The sequence below is a fragment of the Chelonoidis abingdonii genome, chromosome 3 (genome assembly GCF_003597395.2).
Source record: "Chelonoidis abingdonii isolate Lonesome George chromosome 3, CheloAbing_2.0, whole genome shotgun sequence".
In the NCBI taxonomy this organism is placed as follows: domain Eukaryota; kingdom Metazoa; phylum Chordata; order Testudines; family Testudinidae; genus Chelonoidis; species Chelonoidis abingdonii.
Genome location: NC_133771.1, coordinates 215,061,209 through 215,080,808, shown reverse-complemented (window position 1 = coordinate 215,080,808; position 19,600 = coordinate 215,061,209). Strand labels below are relative to the sequence as shown.

At 51.7% G+C, this 19,600-nt stretch overlaps 1 protein-coding gene across 1 annotated transcript in view; it reads left to right on the top strand.

Annotated features, from left to right (window-relative positions):
- The window catches only part of LOC116831086 (cullin-9-like), a 52,063-nt gene that overhangs the window by 6,922 nt on the left and 25,541 nt on the right, over nucleotides 1-19,600 (top strand). The window contains 7 exon segments of the mRNA XM_075064586.1: nucleotides 1,988-2,142; nucleotides 2,566-3,099; nucleotides 11,474-11,612; nucleotides 16,221-16,405; nucleotides 17,155-17,521; nucleotides 17,754-17,946; nucleotides 19,169-19,488. Of these exon segments, the coding sequence (XP_074920687.1) occupies nucleotides 1,988-2,142; nucleotides 2,566-3,099; nucleotides 11,474-11,612; nucleotides 16,221-16,405; nucleotides 17,155-17,521; nucleotides 17,754-17,946; nucleotides 19,169-19,488 (1,893 nt within the window).

Here is a 19,600-nt window from a genome sequence, read left to right as displayed (position 1 = left end):
CCGGTCAGTATATCTGTGAAACGCCATCAGAGCTGTGCCCGATGCTCTAAAGACAATGAAACAGGAAGAGTTCCCTGCCCAGTGAGTTTCCAGTCTAACAGGCTGGCTGTGTGTAAAAGATGTGGCACTGCGCAGGGCTGGGTGTGGTGGGGGTGAGAGCTGTTTGGCTGTGACTAAAAAAATATTGGTGCAGAGCTCTGCAAATTCTGTAGAGCAGCTGTCCAGAATGTGCGTGTTACCACCACCACTCCCACTAACCCTTGCCCTCTTGATATACAGGTATGTGTCTCGCTTCCGTGTCTGGGAGGCCATCTGACAGCTGCCCAGTTAGCAGCAGGGAGTGGTTGTGCTCCTAGCTGGGACAGAACTGAGTGGACGCAGCCTTGATGAGGTTGTTCCGGGGCTTGCAACTGCATGTCAGGGAATGGGCCTGGTGTGGAGAGGCCCAGGGTAGTGAGTGATGGAGTCAGGGAAAAGCACACGGGGGTCCTTCAGCTCAGTTCAGTGAGAGTTTATTCAGTAACAAACTCTGTCAGTGTAAGATGTAGCCAGACCCCTCAGATCCCACTGATATCAGTGGAAACAAGTGTGGGTCTTTAATTAGCCATTTGGGGGGGATTTTGCAGTGTGCTTGAACTGAGATTCCCCCTTCTGTTCTGGGCTGTCCAGAGGCAGCGGAGACCCCAGCTGGGGCAGGCAGGGAGCAATGCTGGTGCTGCATCAGACCATCTCAAATCCTTACATCTGCCATGATGATATTTGGATAGCTTAAAACAGCCTGACTTTTCTACCACACCCAAGGGGCGACCCCACAAAGAGGGGGCACATCTGTAATCTGCCTTTGCTGTCTTGGGTTATTAATGAGCAAAAACATTCTTCATGTTCTGAGCCCGTCTTCGCCAGCTGCCGGGGCTGTGCGCAGACTTTACACACACCCTCGGGAAGTGCCAAGCGTGGCACGTGGCAGTCCCAAAGGACACTGGTCAGAAAGTTATGAGCCCATCAATACAGGGTGATCAAATCCCAACAACACCTGCAAGGCAACCTGCAAAGGGTTTTAAAAACCTGCGCTTGTGCCTTTCAGGTTGTCTCTGATGACAGAAGGGGCCTGAAAGGGCTTTTTCCAAAACCAGGGGTTTTCTGTGGTTTGTTTTATTTTTCCTTACGATACAAGGCGTGTACGTTTGCTGGAGGACCTGCTGGATGTCTGAGAGGCATGGGCACTGAATCTAGCAGGCAGGGGGTTTGCAGTGCTCCTCGTCATTCAAGTGAGATGTTTTCAGGGAGCTTTAATAGTGATGCTGTTTTCCTGTCGACTGGTGCAGTTTTCACTCCCAAGTCCCCATTTCACTCATTCTTCAGTCAGTCCCACAACTGACAGGGCTCGGCTCCCTAATGCCAAACCTGAGGGGGACAGACTGTTTTGGGAGAGAGGAATGGCAGGGTCGGGCTTCTTTTGCCGTCAGAAAGCAGCAAAACAAAAGTACAAGCTTTTTATTTTACTTTGCAGGGTCACTGCCAGGTGTGGGCAGGTGCTCCCAGCTCATGGCTGCAATCTAGCTTTCATTGATTGCTTTTTGTTTCACTTCGGGCGGCGGGGGGCAGTAAACTCCGTGGCTCTCATTGACTCTTCTCCTCAGACAGGGACTTGGCCTCTTGCTGTGGGAAAAGCCTGGGGTACTGCAGGCCTTGGGACCTCTCCCGTGTTGTGATCGCCCTACGTTTTGGTTGGTTGTTTAGTGCCTGGGTGGTGGTTGGAAGGGTTTGGTGGAGGGGGGAACAGGTTTAAGTTGTCCAAGGGGGATAGGTGGTCAGGGGGTGTGTTAGGCTTTGTGTGGCTGATTCCCCTTTCTGGGGGCAGAGACACGCCTGAGGGGCAGCTGGGAGAAATGGAGAGAGGACAGGGCGCAGGTGCTGGGAAGATTGAGATACTCCTGAGGGGCAGCTGGGAGGGAAAGCACTCAGCTGGTGTGTGTCGCTGCTGCAGGGAGTCGGGCCTACGTTCTCCTGTCCCTGAGTCAGCAGGACGGCATTGAGCAGCACATGGACTTCGACAGTCGCTACACCCTCCTGGAGCTGTTTGCAGAGACCACGTCCTCCGAAGAGCACTGCATGTCCTTCGAGGGGATCCACCTGCCCCAGGTACCCGCAGGCCTGGCTAGCTTGGGGGAGGGGCACAGGAGCAGGGGGTTTCACTGGGCAGGGGGCGTGGAGACCTGTGTGGTGACAGGAGAGAGAGCTCAGAGGCCTATTGGGGAGGGGAGGGATGGCTCAGAGTGGGTAGGTTGGGGGAGGGTTGGCTCAGAGACCTGTTAGGGATGAGGGAGAGGAGGGTTGGTTCAGGGTGGGGAGGATGGGGGAGGGTTGGCTCAGGGTGGGCAGGACAGGGGGAGGTTGTGGGGAGGGTTGGCCCAGAGGCCTGTTAGGGATGGGGAAGAGGAGGGGTGGGCAAGGTGGCGGAGGCCTGTTGGGGTGGGTAGTGATGCTCCAGGACAGGTGGGTGGGCAGGCAGGGGGATGGGTGGGAAGCTCTCGTACCGTGGCTCTGACACCGTGTCTGTTGCAGATCCCTGGGAAGCTGCTGTTCTCGCTGGTGAAGCGCTATCTGTGCGTCACCTCTCTCGTGGACAAGCTCAACAGCAGCGCGGAGCTGGGCGGGGAGCATCAGGACTGAGCCGTGCCCTGCGCTCACGTCGGGGAGAGGAGCCGCATGCAGCGGGAGTTCGAGTTCAGCATGGCCATGGCCAATCTCATCTCCGAGCTGGTGCGGGTGATGGGCTGGGACCGCAGCCAGAGGATGGAGCTGCTGTCCCTGCAGGAGGGGCAGCCGCGGGTCGTCCGCTCCATCTTCCAGCCCAAGGCTCCCCCCTGCACCTCCGTCCAGGTGCCTCTGGTTACACCAAAGCCCTCGCCGTGCAAAAAGCAGGGCCCTGGGTTCCTGACTTTGTCTGACTTTGCCAGACGCAGCAGCTACGTGGAGTACGTGCAGGAGACCCTCAAGCCGGGGATGATGGTGCGCATGCTGGAGGACTACGAGGAGATCAGCGCTGGGGATGAGGGCGAGTTTCGCCAGAGCAATAATGGCATGCCCCCCGTGCAGGTGAGTGCCTGAGGAACGGAGGAACATGGGACTGGCACAGAGTAAGGGAGGAGGGTGAAACGCTGCAGGTGGCATTGCTTCCCATCCTCCCTTCCCCTGAGAGCCCCAGAACCTGGTGTTTGGCTTGGACTCTCTGTAGTTGGCTTCCTTTGATCCACAAACAGGCTGTGCTCCCCTGGCCGGGAGTGAACAGGTTTTTCATCCTCACGCTTCCCGTTCGTTTAGGAGAGCTGGCTGCAAGTGAGAGTCCGGTCTGGGAGGCTCCCTTCACACTATGCGTGCGCAGAGCAGCATGTGCTTGGTGCAAGGTCAGAGCTGCAGACAGAGCCCACCTGACTCAGGAGAAACTTAAGCAGCATCTCCAAGAGAAGTTTGCCGCTATGCCTACAGCTGATGATGATGATGAAAATTTGTGGGATTCAAAACTGCCATTCTCTCAGCATGTGCTGAGTCCATTGGATATGTCACCCACCATCACCAAGATTGGTTGATGAGAACGATGCTGAGATTCAGGGCTTGCTTGATGAGAAGAAACAAGCTCATTGCATGTAGCAAAGCAGCATATCACACCAGCAGAAGAGAGAGTCATTCAAGCAACTCAAGGCTGAAGTCCTAAGGAAAATCTGTGTCATCAGAAATAAGTGATGGCGAGAAAAGGCCAAGGAGATTGAGCTTTATTCTGATAAACATGACATGAGTTTTTTTCAGGCAATAAGAGCCATTTATGGTCCATGCTCCACCCACACCACTCTGAGGCTAAGACGGGTCAACGTATTTTAAGAAGAGTGAAGCCATCAAAGCCAGATGGAAGAAGCATTTTGAGTTAGTCCTGAACCATGAGTCAACTTTCTGTGATGCCACTATTGAATCTATACTTCAACGACATGAAAGAGAATCTCTTGCTGATCCATCCTCCCACCCTCCAGAAGAAGTAACGCGAGCCATTATGCAAACTAGGAACAACAAGGCAGCAGGGCCTGAAGTCTACAAGTTTGGAGGTGAAGAATTGGTAGGGAAGCTCCACAAACTTTTTCTTCATATCTGGTATAATGAGAAGATTCCAGAAGACTTGAGAAGTGCTAACATTGTTACAATCTTTAAGGAAGGAGATAAGTCGGAGTGTGGAAACTATCGAGGCATTGCCTTGCTATCTATGGCAGGGAAGATTTTTGCCTGTATTCTCTTAAACCCATTACTTCGCCTTGTTGAGGAAATATTGCTGGAATCTCAGTGTGGTTTTAGACCATCTTGTGGGACAACCGACATGATCTGTGTTGCCCACCAAAGCCAGGAAAAGTTTCGAGTGCAAAGTCGGAACCTGTACATGGCTTTCATCGATTTGACAAAGGCCTTTGACTCTGTCAATCACAAATCCTTATGGAAGGTACTGGCCAGATTTAGCTGCTCTCCAAAATTTATTAAGGTCGTAAGGCTTCTCCATGATCAGATAACTGCCACGGTTCTCTGAAATGGCTTTGAGATGGAACCTTTTGTCATAAAAACTGTGGTTTAACAAGGTTACATTATTGTCCCAACCCTGTTCTCTGTCTATTTAACAATCATTTTGGTCCTCGTTAAAGACCACCTCCCCAATGGAGCTGACATTCAATACAGAATGGATGGGAGGGTCTTTAATCTTCGATGTCTCCTCTCAAAGTCTAAAGTCTTCAGGGCATCCATTACTGATGTCTGTGTCATCCTCACGCACACTGAGAATGACCTTCAGTCCACACTGGATTTTCTTGCACAAGCTTACCAAAGCCTAGGACTCGCACTCACTATTGGGAAGACTAAAGTGCTCCATCAACTTGCCTTAGGCCTTTCACATGACCCACCACAAATCACCATCGAGGGTCAAACTTTGGAGACAGTTGAGCACTTTTTCTACCTCGGTAGCCAACTTTCTCAAAACTCAAAAATTGACAGTGAGATCCAGCACAGGATCCAGCGCGCAAGTGCTTCCTTCGGGAAATTGCTCCATCGCGTTTTCATGGACCGTGACCTACAGCAGGACACCAAGATCCAGGTCTAGAAGACAATTGTTGTTCCTACACTTCGCTATGGATGCGAAATCTGGATGACCTGTCGACAGCACCTCAAGAGCTTGGAGAGGTACCACCAATGATGCCTCCGGAAGATCCTTCGTGTCAAGTGGGAAGATAGCTGCTCCAACGCCAGCATCTTCACTGAAGCCAATGTCACCAGCATTGAAGCAATGATCCTCATCCACTGACTTCGCTGAGCCGGACATTGTGTGCAAGATGCCAGACTCTTGCCTGCCAAAACAAGCCCTCTACTCTCAGCTCATCCATGGCCAGAGATCCCGTGGTGGTCAGAGGAAATGCTACAAAGACGCACTGAAAGTGGAACTTATGAAAACTGATGTGGATGTCACAAGCTGGAAAGAACAAGCCACTAATCGATCCCAGTGGTGCCATTTCCTCCATCAGGCAGTAGCCTGCTTTGAGGAGAAGTGCCTGGCCCTTGAAGCTGAAAAGAGAGAGAAGGAAGGAAAAAGAGAGAACTTTCTCCCAGCAGGCAACTGGCCTGCCACAAAATATCTGTACCTACTGCAGGTATATTTGTGGGTCCAGGATCAGACTCTTGAGTCATCTCAGGACCCATATATAATTCCACGATAGAGATCATCCTCGAGTTGAGAGATCACTTACTTTAATCTGTTAGTAAATTCAGTTTGTGCTGATGCCCTGAGGGAGATAGTGGTTGAGGTAAAGGAGGTCAAGGGTTGTTGTTTTTTGTTTTTTTGTTTTTTTTTTTTTTAAGGTGGGAGAGACTAAAGCATGGTTGTCCTGGGAGGGGAATGAGCCGGAGGTGAGGGGGATCAGGGTGCGATAGGGTCACAGGGGCGGGGTAGAGGGGCTACAGGAAGAGAGAAGATGAGCTCTCAGGGTTCAGTGATTGGGGCCATGAGAGGGGGTGGTGGTGAGAAGCAGAGGGGGAAGGGACGTGAGGACTGGGCGGCAGAGGGATGGAGTTCCACTTGGATCTTGCGAGTTTTCTTCCCGCAGAAGTTAGGAGGATCCCAGGAGGAGGGGGATAAGAGGGAGCTGAAGGTGGCTGGTTGGTGAGCATGGTGCACAGCCATAGGAGAGGCCATTTGCAGCGGAGCAAGTCCTCCTGGGGCTGGGACATGTGCTAGAGGCCCTCCACTGTGCAGCAGTAGGAGTTGAGGAAGTGGATGGTGGGGCTAGGGCAGTGCTGGGGATCTTTGAGCTGGGTGAGTGTGGAGAGTCAGTGACTGTCACTGGAGAGGGTGGAGAGCGGAGAAGTCCTGGCAGTGCTGGGGGACGTCAGAGGCCGCTGGGTAGCGGGACAAGTAGAGGGTGCAGCAGGCTGTGTTGGAGCTGAGATTCTGGCCAGGCACAGGAGCCTCAGTGAGGGAAGGACCCGAGGGGAGCAGATTAGGCTGGTGCCCATTTTGGTGGGTGGGAGAGCTGCTCCTAGGCTGTGGTCAGGGAGGTGGGTGGCTAGAGGCCAGAAGGGTGGGATTGTGGCGCGCAAAAGAGGAGACGCTAGGAGTCCAGGCCAGAAAGAAAGGTGGTTGGAACGTTCCCATGGGCAGTAGATGACGGCACCATGGAGGGAGGGGAGAACAAAGTCAGATGCAGTGTTGATCTCACTCATTCGCTGCCGTTTGAAGAGGGATGTGGGGTGTTGGGAGAGGAGGCTGGTGCCCTCGCTCTGCTCCTTTGCAGAGGAAGCTGGGCTTGGGGAGTGGGGATGGAAGGAGTGACTGCAGTGTTGGGGGAAGTGCAGGTTTCAATGGGAGCTGGGATTTGCAAGGAGACAGGGTCCTGAATGGCTGTGATCTGTTGGGAGATTGACCAGACTGTACCCCTGTTAAATAGGGTACAGAATATCCAGCACCTAATGCTTGTTCCTTCAGACTGCAGGGCTGGGAGTCAGGAGATTTTCACCTGGACCAGTGGGTGTTGAGGAACTTTGAGCCCTGACCACACCTACTTCCGTTCCATGCTTCTCCATGGATCTCCTGGCCATGCTCCCTACCAGACTCTCCCTTCTCCCCACCATAGATCGGTCAACTCTCTCCACCCTGTGCGATGACTGGCCTGTGGGTTATGTGTGTATTCATGATGTTCATTGCTCGGCTTGCCATCTGGGGTTTGTTTGAACATTTCATGCATCTGTCTTGTGCTGTAGCATTGTCAGCTGAGCAGACCATATTACCTCACTCCCTGTCCCAGACTGCGCTTGTAATCAGTATTCTGTGGCCACTCTTCCCGCTCCATTTTCCCATTCCATTCTGCAGTGGTTTCCTCACTTGGCCTTGGACCATACTTAAGAATGGTGTTTGGATGCGGTTCCAGTTAGCAAGAGATCACTTGGTTTGCCCAACCCTGTTCCGGTGGGTGTTCTGGCTAAGGTCCCAGTGGAGATTGGAACGTGTTGCAAAGCATGGTGTGTCTGCAGCCAAACAGAGTTAGCGAGAAGTGCTTAAACATGCTTTCCAGTGTGTTTAGGAACCAAAAGCCATGGTAGATGGTGCCGTGCTGTCTGGAGTGACTCACGAGTGAGAATAGCAACCTCAGGGCACAAACCCCAAACTGGCTGTGGGTTGTGTAATTAGATTTCACCAACCAAGTAACAAGTGTAAATTTTGCAGGTCCTGTAACAGCTTACCTTGGAATCATGGACAGTCCCCTGGGGCATTCTGATCTACCTCACCACCCAGGCAAGCTTGTCTCTGTGATAGTCACTTTACACCAAAAATTGCAACAATATTTGGGTTGCTCCCAGTCCTCAAGGACCAGTGACTTACTCAGGTCAGTTGTATTTAGATTTCAAACCCAAGACTAGGCCTGTAGCTAACAAACTAACTTAGGGCAGGTCTATATTTAAAACGCTGCACTGGCACAGCTGTGCCACCGTAGTGCTTAAGTGAAGACACTTCTACACCGACGAGAGAGCGTCTCCTGTTGCTGTCATTAATCCGCCTCTGCGAGAGGCGATAACTGTGTCAACGGGAGAAACCCTCCTATCAACATCACGCTGTCTACACGGGGTTAAGCTGGTGTTACTAAATTGCTCAAGGTGTGGAGTTTTCACACCTCTGAGTGACGTAATTAGACTGATATAAGTCTGTAGTGTAGACCTGGTCTGTGATGTATTAAGTAAGAAAAGAAATGAGGGTTATTTACAAGGTTAAAACGGAAACATGCGCAACAATGAGTTACAGTCTTAGATTTAAATAGGTACTGTCAGCTTCTATAATAAGCAGCTGTGTGTATCCTTAAGGGCTGACCCAGGCCAAGCAGCATAGGGATCTCTTGTTTATGCTTAGAAATCTTTGCCCCTTAGAGTCCAGACAGCACAAAAGGACCCCAATTTCTTCTGGTCAGGGGTTTTTATTGCCACCCCCCTAGAGTCCAAGTCGATGGGATGAGTGCTTCTGAACGTAAACTCTTTGTGGGTGTGTGTGGAGCAATGGACAAAGTCTTCGCTCCACAATGGCCCAGTTGGATTCGGTAGGCCTTTCTGCTGGGCTGAAGGTAACACCTACTGTAGGAATCCAGCATTTTGCACTATGTGATGTTTTTTTTCCTGTTTGGGGAGTTAACGGCGTTTCAGAACAAACATTTTACAGTAACAGAGCAAACACCAAAGTTTTGCCTTATAGCATGAGATACAGATAGTAAAATTCATCCTACAAGCATTCCATAAAGTCTAATCACATTCCTATAACTCTGATATCTATTGTAACTATACCAACCCACAGGCGAGCCAGACCACTTTCCAGCTCCGTATTTGTCAGTGTTCAGTGAGGCCTTGGCACGAGCTGGCACCTGGTCTGCCCGCGTCACAGAGGGGGCTTTAGAATCCTGCCCAGATGTGGCCACAGCTCCTTTCTGTGACCCTGTGCCGTTTCCCACTTGACCCTACTCCATCTTCTCTGCTTTCTTTTCCTGTGCTTAAAACATGGGGCCACCATGAACTTTCTCTTCCCTCCTCTGTCAGTCCCCAACTTCCTCCAGAGCTCAGGCCTTCCCCAGACCAGCACTCTGTTTTGCATAGCCCATTATGCTATCTTCCTTGGCTGCCTCCGCCACCCTCACAACCTTCCTGGTCAGCTACGCTGAAACCATCTCCTTCCTTGAGATAGAGAGCGAGCCATTGTGTGTGACCAAGACAAGGAAGGCTAGATTTAAAAACCATCCTGACCCAGTCAGTGGCCTCTAAATCAGTAGCGTCCAGTCTTCCAGACCCCCCCACATGAAAAGGGCAACTATCCGGCATGTGTGCAGCATCTTCCACAGATGTGCAGTGAGCTGTCCTGGCTGCCCCCAGCATGATCAGTCTTGGTGCACCAAGCCGTGCCACACCTGAGCCTGAGAAGCTGGCTTTGGGAGCCCAGAGCCGGGTAGCTGCTCATCTGGCCTGGCGATGGTATAAAAGTTCCTGGTAATGGCTGTGGCTCTGTCCCGATCTTCCTGTCACTGGGGAGACTAGCTGATTGGAGAGTGTGCCGCAGTGTTCAGATAAGATGTCTGCTGTGCAGTTGATGTCTGGGTGCATCCCGATGTATTTAGAGTTGAAACTGTAAAAAAGATGTCTCTACAAGGTTCTAGGCACCTTACCTCATTCATTAGACAATAGAGTGAAATCCAGCAGCATTCCCGCAGGAGCTCAGCCAGCCAGTGCCTATGGAAACTTATTTCCATCCCCCGATTGCTGTGGGATGCATGTCCTCTGTCCTCTCCAGAAACCGTGTCAAATGGGGGTCTTTGTAACGTTACCAGGAAGTCACCAAATCTGAGCTCTTTTGGATCAAGGCGGGAAGCAAATTCCGGAGAAGGCCCTGCCAGCCATAACAAACAGTCCATCCCTTGCTGTTTCTCCTTCCTTCTTGACACCCTCACTTCTCCGTTCCGTGGCCTGGCCTCACTTGATCAGTCACTGTATACAGCCTCCGGCAGAGCCCTCATTTACCAGGCATGGAACTTTCACCGCATGGACTTGCTCCTCCCTGCTCGGAGCCTGTTTTTACCCACCAGCCATTCAGTTTCCATCCTCCACAATGAAATTCTGTCACTGGAGGTCCCCCTTTTCTTCCAGGCCCTTTACTCTCTCTAAAAATCTGTCATCCCATTGCACCTGCCCGCCTCTCCTGTCTACACTAGTATAACACACTCTCAATCCTTAAGTTAAAACTGGAGGATTGCTGGCACACCAATCATTTCACTGTCCTCCAGCCCACAGCTCTAGTGATCTAGGAGTTCTCCCTCTGCTTTCAGCTGATCATGAAAATCTTTACTTGTGGGCTCAGGCCTGTGCTTTGTCAGATGTTATTTGTGAAGGGCTTTTTCCCCTAAGGTCTTTAAAAAGTTCCTAGACTCTGACTCATCCTCCTTTTGTTATCTTTCTTCATAAGGGTTTTAAAAAGTCTGCGGCCTAGGAGGGCTGAAATTGTAAGTGTGAAGAAGGCGCTGTACTTTCAGAACCGTGTTCAGACTTGTAGACATGATGCCAGCTTTGTCAAAGCACTATCCTGTGCTTGAAAACTTGGCCGGGTACCGATCTCTGTGGAGAGCTAAGGCCTTTGCTTGGCTTGAAAGAAGTTGTTTTTGAGTCTGCTACGATGGGACAAGCTGGGGAGTGTCTGCAGAGCATGTACAGCAGAAAATGTCCCTAGCTGAGCACTTAGTGTTAGGTGTGCGCTCACACACTCACACACTCATCTAGTAGGAGAGCAGCTTTTAAATTCTATAAGCTGAGGCTGTGTCTGCACTGCAGATGAGAGCAGGCTTTCTGGTAGACAGATGCACAACCCCTGCTCTAGCTTGCACACAAATAGCAAGGTTGCACAGGCAGTGGCTTAGGCCAGCTGTCCGTGAGTGTGCCAAGGAGGCTGGGTGGCTTTGCACTGGCTTTGCTGCCCCGCTATCCCTGGCTACGCTGCTGTGTGTGGTGTCCTGGCTTGAGCAGAGCTGGTGTGAGTCTGTTGACCTGTGCTGGGAAGCTCATTCCCAGTTGCGGTGTAGACATACCCTGAATAAATCAAGAGCAAAGAGTTTCCAAGCAGCAGAAGCAAAGCTGGTAGAACTTATGTAAGTAGTTTCTGATGCTGTTTTTAAACAAGAACCTAGGAAACAGACGCAAAAGAGCTTGTTAATGCAGTACAGTATTAAGTTTACCAGTTTAAAATCAGGAAAGGCAAAGATTCCAACATCAGTATTGACTAAGCCACATTGTGTGTCCTGGATACCACAGAATGTGCCCGCATTTATACAGCTTAGTGGGTGAGATGGTGGCGGGCGTATTCCCTTTTCTATTTATAGAATGTGGGCATTGGGGAAGTGGCAGGTCTGATCACATGGGTCTGTTTCACCCACAGGTTTTGTGGCAATCTACAGGCCGGACTTACTGGGTGCACTGGCACATGGTGGAGATTATTGGCGCTGGAGAGCAGCCTGAAGAAGCTACTGCCCAGGAAAAGGTATCCAGTCTGACAGAGAACTTGACACTAACCACAGGTGAGGTTATGTGCACTGTATGTTATGTCCATGCTCTGCCTATTGCTTCCATATGCTTTGGGGTGTGCTTTGGAACTGGTCACGTTTCCTTTCCGGTATGAAGTGACTTAAATTTCTTCTGCAATTTTCCTAAAGAGAAAAGTGATTCTGCGTGTTCTGTATGGGGGTGACAGCTTGTCAGTCAGTGATATGACTTAGAGCTGCATGGGACATGTGCTCAGATAACAATAGGTGAAAAATGTCATTTAATACATTGACGTTACTTTAGACTGTGCACATAAACTCTAGTTAGAATTAAACTGAACTAACTGCTGAAACCAGCATGTTATGATATTTTGGCACTTGCTGCGAATGAAACCACCTGAAATTTGGTGCATATAACATCAAGAGGAATGAATAGAACAATGTAGGTTCATAAGTTTTAAAAGCCCTGGTGTGCTTTTTTTGGAGTTTGATAGGCTAAGGTTTTAAAAGCTGTTAGTAATTTTGGGTGTCTGCGTTTCTGGGGGTTCATCTTGAAGCACCTTAAAAGGTCTGGTTTTTCTAGGCAGGGTACTCAACAATTTCCTTTAAGGTGTCTTAAGATGAACACTCCAAAATTGAGGCACCCAAAATTTAGCCACTTTTGAAAATCTTTTTAATCTAGTCTGACCTCCTGCGTAACACATGATAGAGAATTGCCCCAGTAATTCCTGCATCAAACCCAACAACTTGTTGTTGAACTAGAATACATCTTTTAGACATCCAGTCTTGATGTAAAGACTCCAAGTGGCAGAGAGTAAGCTGTTTCAATCTTCAGTCACTCTCTCTGTTAGAAAAGTGTGCTTCTATTTCCAGTTTGGCTTTCTCCATCACTGACCCCTAGCCACTGGACCTTGTGATGTCTCTATCTGTTAAACTTTGCCTTAACACTAGCTTGCTTTGGCTTAAGTTAAACCGCTGCAAACCCTTATAGAGATTCTCTTATTTCAGTTTACACATGATTTAATTCAGTTTAGCTTATATCTATTCCTAGTCAAGCTAGTTTACCTGAAATAAACCTGATTTAAACTGGAATAAGTGTGGTCCCACAGCTTTGGCAATGCTTTAAATACATTCGTTTAAAATCACACCTTTATCCTGTGCACTCTTCATGTAGGCAAGCCCTTCTATTACCGAGCTCTCTCGTGATGATACTTCTCCCTGCGTAAGAACTTCCGGACCATGATCAGGGCTCCTTTTATCCTTCCTTTCAATAAGCTAAATTGGTGTAAGGCATGCCTACACTTGCCATTTAAAGTGGGAAAAGTCCCTTTTTTGCGCAAAAACCGTAGGAGTTTCTACACTTGCTAATGATTCAGAAGTTTCACTGCAGACAGAAAACCACCTCCACGAGAGGCGTACAGCTCTTACCAGTGATGCTTTTGCAATGATGTGCAAGTGGAGACACATTCTGCCTGTTTACAGACTTCTTAGCCTCCGGAGGATATCCCACAGGGCCTAGGTGACCATTCAGGCCAGCAGCTCAGCTGCTTTGACGCCAGGTAAACAGACGTCCACCCCTCCCCTGTAAACTCCCGGGAATTTAGAAATTCCCCTTCCTGGTTTCTTGGCAAGTGCCGACTTATCTGGCCAGGTGACAATGGCTGCTCCATGACAAACGATCCCCTGCTTGGAGCAATGCTGAGCTACTGTAGCTGATCAGTGTTTGGGGACAGGAGGCTGTGTAGTGACCCAGGTTGCCCCTTGATCAGCCTCACCCTTCCCATAAGACCTGTCATCAAACTGGAGAGAGCTGCACTGTGGGATAACTGTTCTCATCTGGGGATGCATGTGGAAATGAATGAGGACACAAACCAGTGCTCTTCTTTCACCAGTGAACCTGACGGTGCGAAAATGCTGCAAGTGTAGACATAGTCTCAGCTCTTTAAGAGTCTTGCATATTTTCCAGACTGTTGATCCTTCTTACGGCTCTTCTCTGACCTCTCCATTTTTGCAACATCCTTCTTAATGTGCGGCCGCTGGAACTGGACATGGTATTCTAGAAATGATTCATAGCATTTAAGGCCAGAAGGGAACCACTAGATCATCTAGTCCAGGGCCTCTCAACCTTTCCAGACTACTGGGCCCCTTACAGGAGTCTTTGTCTTGTGCACCCCTAGTTTAACCTGACTTAAAAACGACTTGCTTACAAAATCAGACCTAGAAATACAAGTGTCACAGCCACACAATTACTGAAAAATTGCTGACTCTCATTTTTACCATAGAATTATTAAAATAAATCAACTGAAATATAAATATTGTACTTGCATTTCAGTGTATAGTATACAGAGCAGTATAAACAAATCATTTTCTATGAAACTTTAGTTTGTACTGACTTCACCAGTGCTTTTTCTGTAGCTAGTTGTAAAACTAGGCAAATCTCTAGATGAGTAGATGTAACTCCTGGAAGACTCCTACATACCCCCGGCTGAGAATCGCTGCTCTAGTCTGACCTCCTGTGTAACGCAGGCCAGAGAACTGCACCAAGTTTACCCCAATATTGAGTTTAATAGATTGGGTTTAGCTAAAGCAGCTTCTAGAAAGGATTCCATCTTGCTTTGAAGAGATGGAAGATCCACCTTGGTAGTATGTTCCATGGGTTGATCATCCTCCCTGTTCAAAATCTGGGCCTTATTTCTAATTTGAATTTGTCTGGCTTCAGCTTCCAGACAATGGTTCTTGTTCTGCCTGTCTCTGGGGGATTAAAGAGCCCTTAGTACATGGTATTTTTTCCCCATGAAGGTACTTATACACCACAATCGAGTCCCCCTGCAGTCTCCTTTTTGATCAGCTAAGCAGACTGAGCACTTTAAGTCTCTCACTGTGAGACATTTTCTCCAAGCCTCTTGTTGTTTTGTGGCTCTTCTCTGCCGCCTCTCCAATTTTTCAACCTTCTTCTTAAAACGTGGACACCAGAACTGAACGCTGTATTCCAGCATCAGTCTCACTGGGGCTGTATATGGAGTCAAATCACATCCCTGCTCCTGTTCCCTCCTCCCGGGTTTATACCTCCTGGGTCGGATTAGCCCTTTTGGGCGCAGCGTTGCACCGGGAGCTTACATCAAGTTGCTGGTCCATTGTGACCCCTAAATCGTTTTCAAAGGGGCACTGTGGAAAAAACAGCATCTGGTCCCATAATTAAAGAGTGTATCATAATGTGAACACACAAGGGGGCTGAGTTAAGGTTGTACGGGAAACCTTAATTCTCGCGTTTCCTAACTTCTGAGTGCTTGGCTTTACGAGGTGTTCAGTTTTGTTGTGTGTAAATTGCTGGGTTTTTAAACTAGATTGAAAGGCAAACTGCAAATGCGAGTCAGTCTCCTGTAGGCTTCACAACTTCGAAAGGGAATTGTTTTGATTTTTAGGTGTTTATTAATATTCATAGTATCCAGTGCCTAGGAGCCTAGCACGGGGACCAGTTTTGTCACGGTGGTTGCCACAGGGACTAAGGCCTTGTCTGTACACACACGTCGTACTGCTGTAACTATCCTGACAGAGTTAAATTGCTACAGTCCCTGGTGTGGATGCAATTATACCAGGATGAACATGTTTATACCGATATCGGTTATTCCTACCTGGGAAGAGGACCAAGCTATCCCAGTATAAGGCACACTTATACCAGTATAATGGTCTAACTGTATTGGTAGAAATCACTCCCCTTTCTCGCCACCAGTGTAAAATCTGGGCCTAGATCAGGCCGATGCAAAACTAAGATCTCTGAGTACTCAGACCCCAAGCCACATCTGTTCACTGCTGTGGCTGAGCCCAGGACCCTCACCCCGGTTAATACAGCAGTGACCAAACGGGGCCTTTTATGCTTGCAGTTTTGGTGTGTGGGAAATCTCTGTACCTTGGTACTGGTACAGCCCTTTGGCCATTGTGTCTGAGCACCAAAAGCAGGTGCTTCTACTAAGCAAATGTCTGTTCTCTTCAGGTCCTTTTTTATTTTTCAATCCTCACAGACGTTCTCTGCTCCCCCGAGCGGAGCCTGCCAGTTAAGATGCTGCTTACTCCCTTCTTCCAGATGTTAGGGAGGCTGTTAAGTAAGACCTCTGATCTCCACAGTACCCCCCAGACGTCCCCCATTTCCTGCCCCCTTTCCTTTGTTGACAGTCCTCTAGCCAATGGTCAGTCTTTGTGATGGTGTCGCGTCCCCAAAATGATGAGTGTGACTGTAATAATTCTCCCCTTGCTGCGCCGCACCGGCCGCCTGGCATCTGTGGATTGAACTGAGCAGCTGGCTCTGACTAGTGAGCTCAGATTTCAATCAGTTTAAATGGAAATCCTTTTATTTAAATTCCTGCTGGATCTTCCCTTGTCGCTGAGCAGGAAGGTGGTGGTTGGTCCTGACAGCCACCCAGTGTTCTCTGTTCTTCCTTCATGTGCTTGCTCTGTGTGCGGGTAGATGGCAGGCTGGGAATCCAGCCAGCCTATTAAGAGACTGAATTCCCTTTGAATCCTGCCCCTTGGCTGCCTCACTGGCCCCGGCCAGCTGTCCCCTCCTGGCTCAGATGGCTCTGCAGCAGGGTAACTGTCCTGCTGAGGTGCTCAGGGTTTGTCTCTCTGCCTTGCTGTGCCCCCCTGCAGTGACCCAGACGTTTTACTGCAAGCCCCTTGGGGGGCTCTACTCCCTGCCCTATCTGACGGACCGACTGAGCGAGGACTCCGAGGCCCTGAGCCGGGCTGAGTGGTGGGAGCTGCTCTTCTTCGTGAAGAAGCTAGACCCCCACGAGCAGCAGGAGGTCGCCCAGCTCATCCGGCAGCACCAGGCAGTTCAGGGGATGGGGTGGTGCAGGGAGAAAGGACCTGGAGGAAGTAGTGACTGGGGGGTGAGTCAGATACCAGTGGAGTGACGCGGTGAGAACAGGTGAAATTGGAGTGTACGATGCGGCGGCCACAGGATGCACTGAGAACAGGAACTGGGAGCTTGGGGAAGGCGCGGAGCAGACCTGGGCTGTGCAGATTTGAACTCGGGGGATGTAAGTGGATGGACGGCGGGGAGAAGGTCGTGGGGGGGACCAAGGACTGTGGGTGGAATAGAGGGAGAACGAAAGAGGCCCAGGCCCAGGGAGAGAAACTGTGTCCAACAGACTCTGGATGGCAGGTCACAGGCATGGGGAGGTGCTGTCAGCAGCCACTCGGATATCGAGCTAGGACAAGAATTGGGCTTGTTTGGTTCTGGCTGGCCTGGGAATATCCTGGTGTTGGGTTGGTTCTGACTGGCCTGGGGATATCCCGGTTGGACTAGCCCAGGGTTGGGTTGGGTTGGTTCTGGCTGACCAGGGGCTATTGTGGATCAACTAACCCAGTTTTGGATCGGTTCTGGCTGGCCTGGGGACATTCTGATGTTGGGTCAATTCTGGCTGGTCTGGGGACATCCCGGTTGGACTAGCCCCAGGGTTGGGTTGGTTCTGGCTGGTCTGGGGACATCCCGGTTGGACTAGCCCCCAGGGTTGGGTCGGTTCTGGCTGGCCGGGGGACATGGGCCTGCTGAGCATTAACCCAGGCCCTGCATTTCCAGCTGTCGGAGCTGGATGAAGAAGCCCTGATCCAGCTGTCGGTACCGGTGGAGCTGGCCCAGAAAGTGCTGCAGGTGCTGAGCAAGCAGTGCCAGGGCTGCACACTGAGTGACCTGCACAGCTCCCGTGTCTACAGCAAGTACTTCCTCCGCCCAGGGGGGGTGCAGCCGGGGGGCCTGGGGCTGGACGCAGCCCCCTCGGAGTGCGCCGAATCCCTGGTGTCCAAGAAACCAAAGACAGACCCTCCCACCGCCAGAGTGCCTGCCCCCGCCCCGGCCCCCCCGGAGAAATCCGACTGCCAGCTGTTCAGCGAGCTGCTGCGAGTGGAGGGGCTGCCCTGCCTGGAGATGGCGGAGGAGAAAGCCAAGGGTATGTGCCGGCCGGGGAGGGAGCTGCACGTGGCAGTGCTGGGTGCTGGGCTCTAGCTAAAGAGGGTCCCTGCAGGGCAAGGGGGATCTGGGCAGGGGAGACCCAGCGACTGGCTCAGGGAGGGGTGGGGCAGAGGAGCGATCCGTGGGGGGTAGGGAAGCGCCGCGGGGAGGGGCTGGCTGGAGGGTTTGTGGGGCAGCTGCGGGTTGACGGATGTTTTGTTCCTGGCCAGTGTTGTGCAGCGTGAAGGGGTCGGGGAAGAAGAACTCGTTGGAGAGGATTGCAGAGGTGGTGGAACTGATCCAGAGATCCAGCTCCGAGGTGGGGCTGCAGCTAGCTGGGCTCAGGTTCATTATCAAGATCCTGGAGGAGGAGACCGGGCGAGAGCGGCAGGTCATCAAACCCGAGGGCAGACTCACCATCAGGTCAGTTCTCTGGTGGGTCCTCTGAGCGTGCCCAGACCTGGAGATGGCAGGCCAGTGCCTCCCAGGAGAGAAGGGGCAGGAAAACCAGCTGCTCCTGTCTGCAGGGGCCGGCTGGTGGCGGGTGTCTGTCTCTGGCGTGGGCATTACCCGTGGGTTAGGTTTCTATTAGAGACGTGCCAGGGGTGCCAGTCAGGTCTGGGCGCCTGGGCTGTGCTCACGATCCTGGCTCCAGAACCTTACGGTCTAGCTACAGCAACGTACAAAGGGTTTGGGTGTGGGGGGCAACAGATCCACGTCACCGATTGTACGGCCGGCAGGGACCATTGTGATTGGCTGGGCTGATCCTGTGCATCGTGCAGGCCAGAGAGCATCACCCTGTCACTCCTGCCTGGGACTGAAGTCTCCTGGGTTAGTGGCCCATGGAGCCCAGTAGGTGGTGGGGTTTGGGCAGATGGCCCCTCCCAGCGTAGCGACCACAAACCGTGGAAAACTTGCCCCATCCCTGGGAAGCTGGTTCCATGGCCGGTCACCCTCCCTGGTAAACAAGTCTCTGATTTCCCGCTTGAACTTTGCTGTGGTTCTCCTTCCGCTTCTGTCTGCTGGATCAAAGAGTCCCCGTGTCAGCAGGGTTCTCCCCAGGCAGGTGCCTACAGACTGCGAGCAGATCTCCTCCCCCTTCGTCCGAGGAGCTGCCTGGATCCAGCCGCTTGTTGTGAGGCAGGTTTTTCAGCCCTGGGTGCTTGCAGCTCGTTTCTGACCCCTGTCCGGTAGCCCTGTACCAAGTGCGGACGCCGCCCGACCAAGGGGTGACTTGATCATGATGCGCAAGGACCTTTCTGGGGAGAAGACACTAGTGCTAACGGGCCCGTTAGTGTAGCAGAGATGGGCAGAACCACAACAGGTGTCTGGAGCTGAAGCCAGACATGTGCCTATGAGGCGTAAGGGCCAGCTATTTACCAGGGAGGGTGATGAGCTGGAAGAAACTAGCAGGGCAGGGGTGGATTCTGCACCTCTGGATAGCTGGAAATCAAACCTGGCTGCCCTGCTGGGGCTCCTGTGAGGGTTGGGGAGTGGGGGACATGGTGGGGCCAGGAGGGGTGGGAGGCCCGTAGGGGGCCCGGGGATGTGGTTTCTGGGCCAGAGCTGACCTGGAGCCACGCAGCAGGTCAGTCCCCAGTTGCCCAAGCCCGGCTCTTCACCCACCCGCCATTGCTCCCGGCAGGGAGAAGCTGGTGAAGATGCTGGTGGAGCTGCTGACCAACCAGGTGAAGGAGAAGCTGCTGGTGGTGCTGGCGCTCCGCCTGCTCTGCGTGCTGATGGCCAAGTACGACTGGCGCGTGCTCTTCGCCACAGAGGGCGGGGTGCGTGCCGTGCTGGCCTGCATGCAGGAGTACGCCCCCTCGGCGCTGGTCCAGCAGGCTGGCCTGGAGGTGAGTATGCGCCGGCAGCTGCGGGGCCAGGCATCTCTCGGGGGGAGAAGTGTGGCTCCCGGGGGAGGTGGTGGCTGTAGTGGGCTCAGGTGGGGACATGCCGGGATCCTGTGTGGGAGAGGGTGGGATGGGGTGGCCAGTGCTGGGATCCCAGGGGGATCCAGATGCATTGGGCAGCCTCGTGTTCTGTGCCCAGGGCTGGCGCTGCCGGCTCTCCTCCCTGA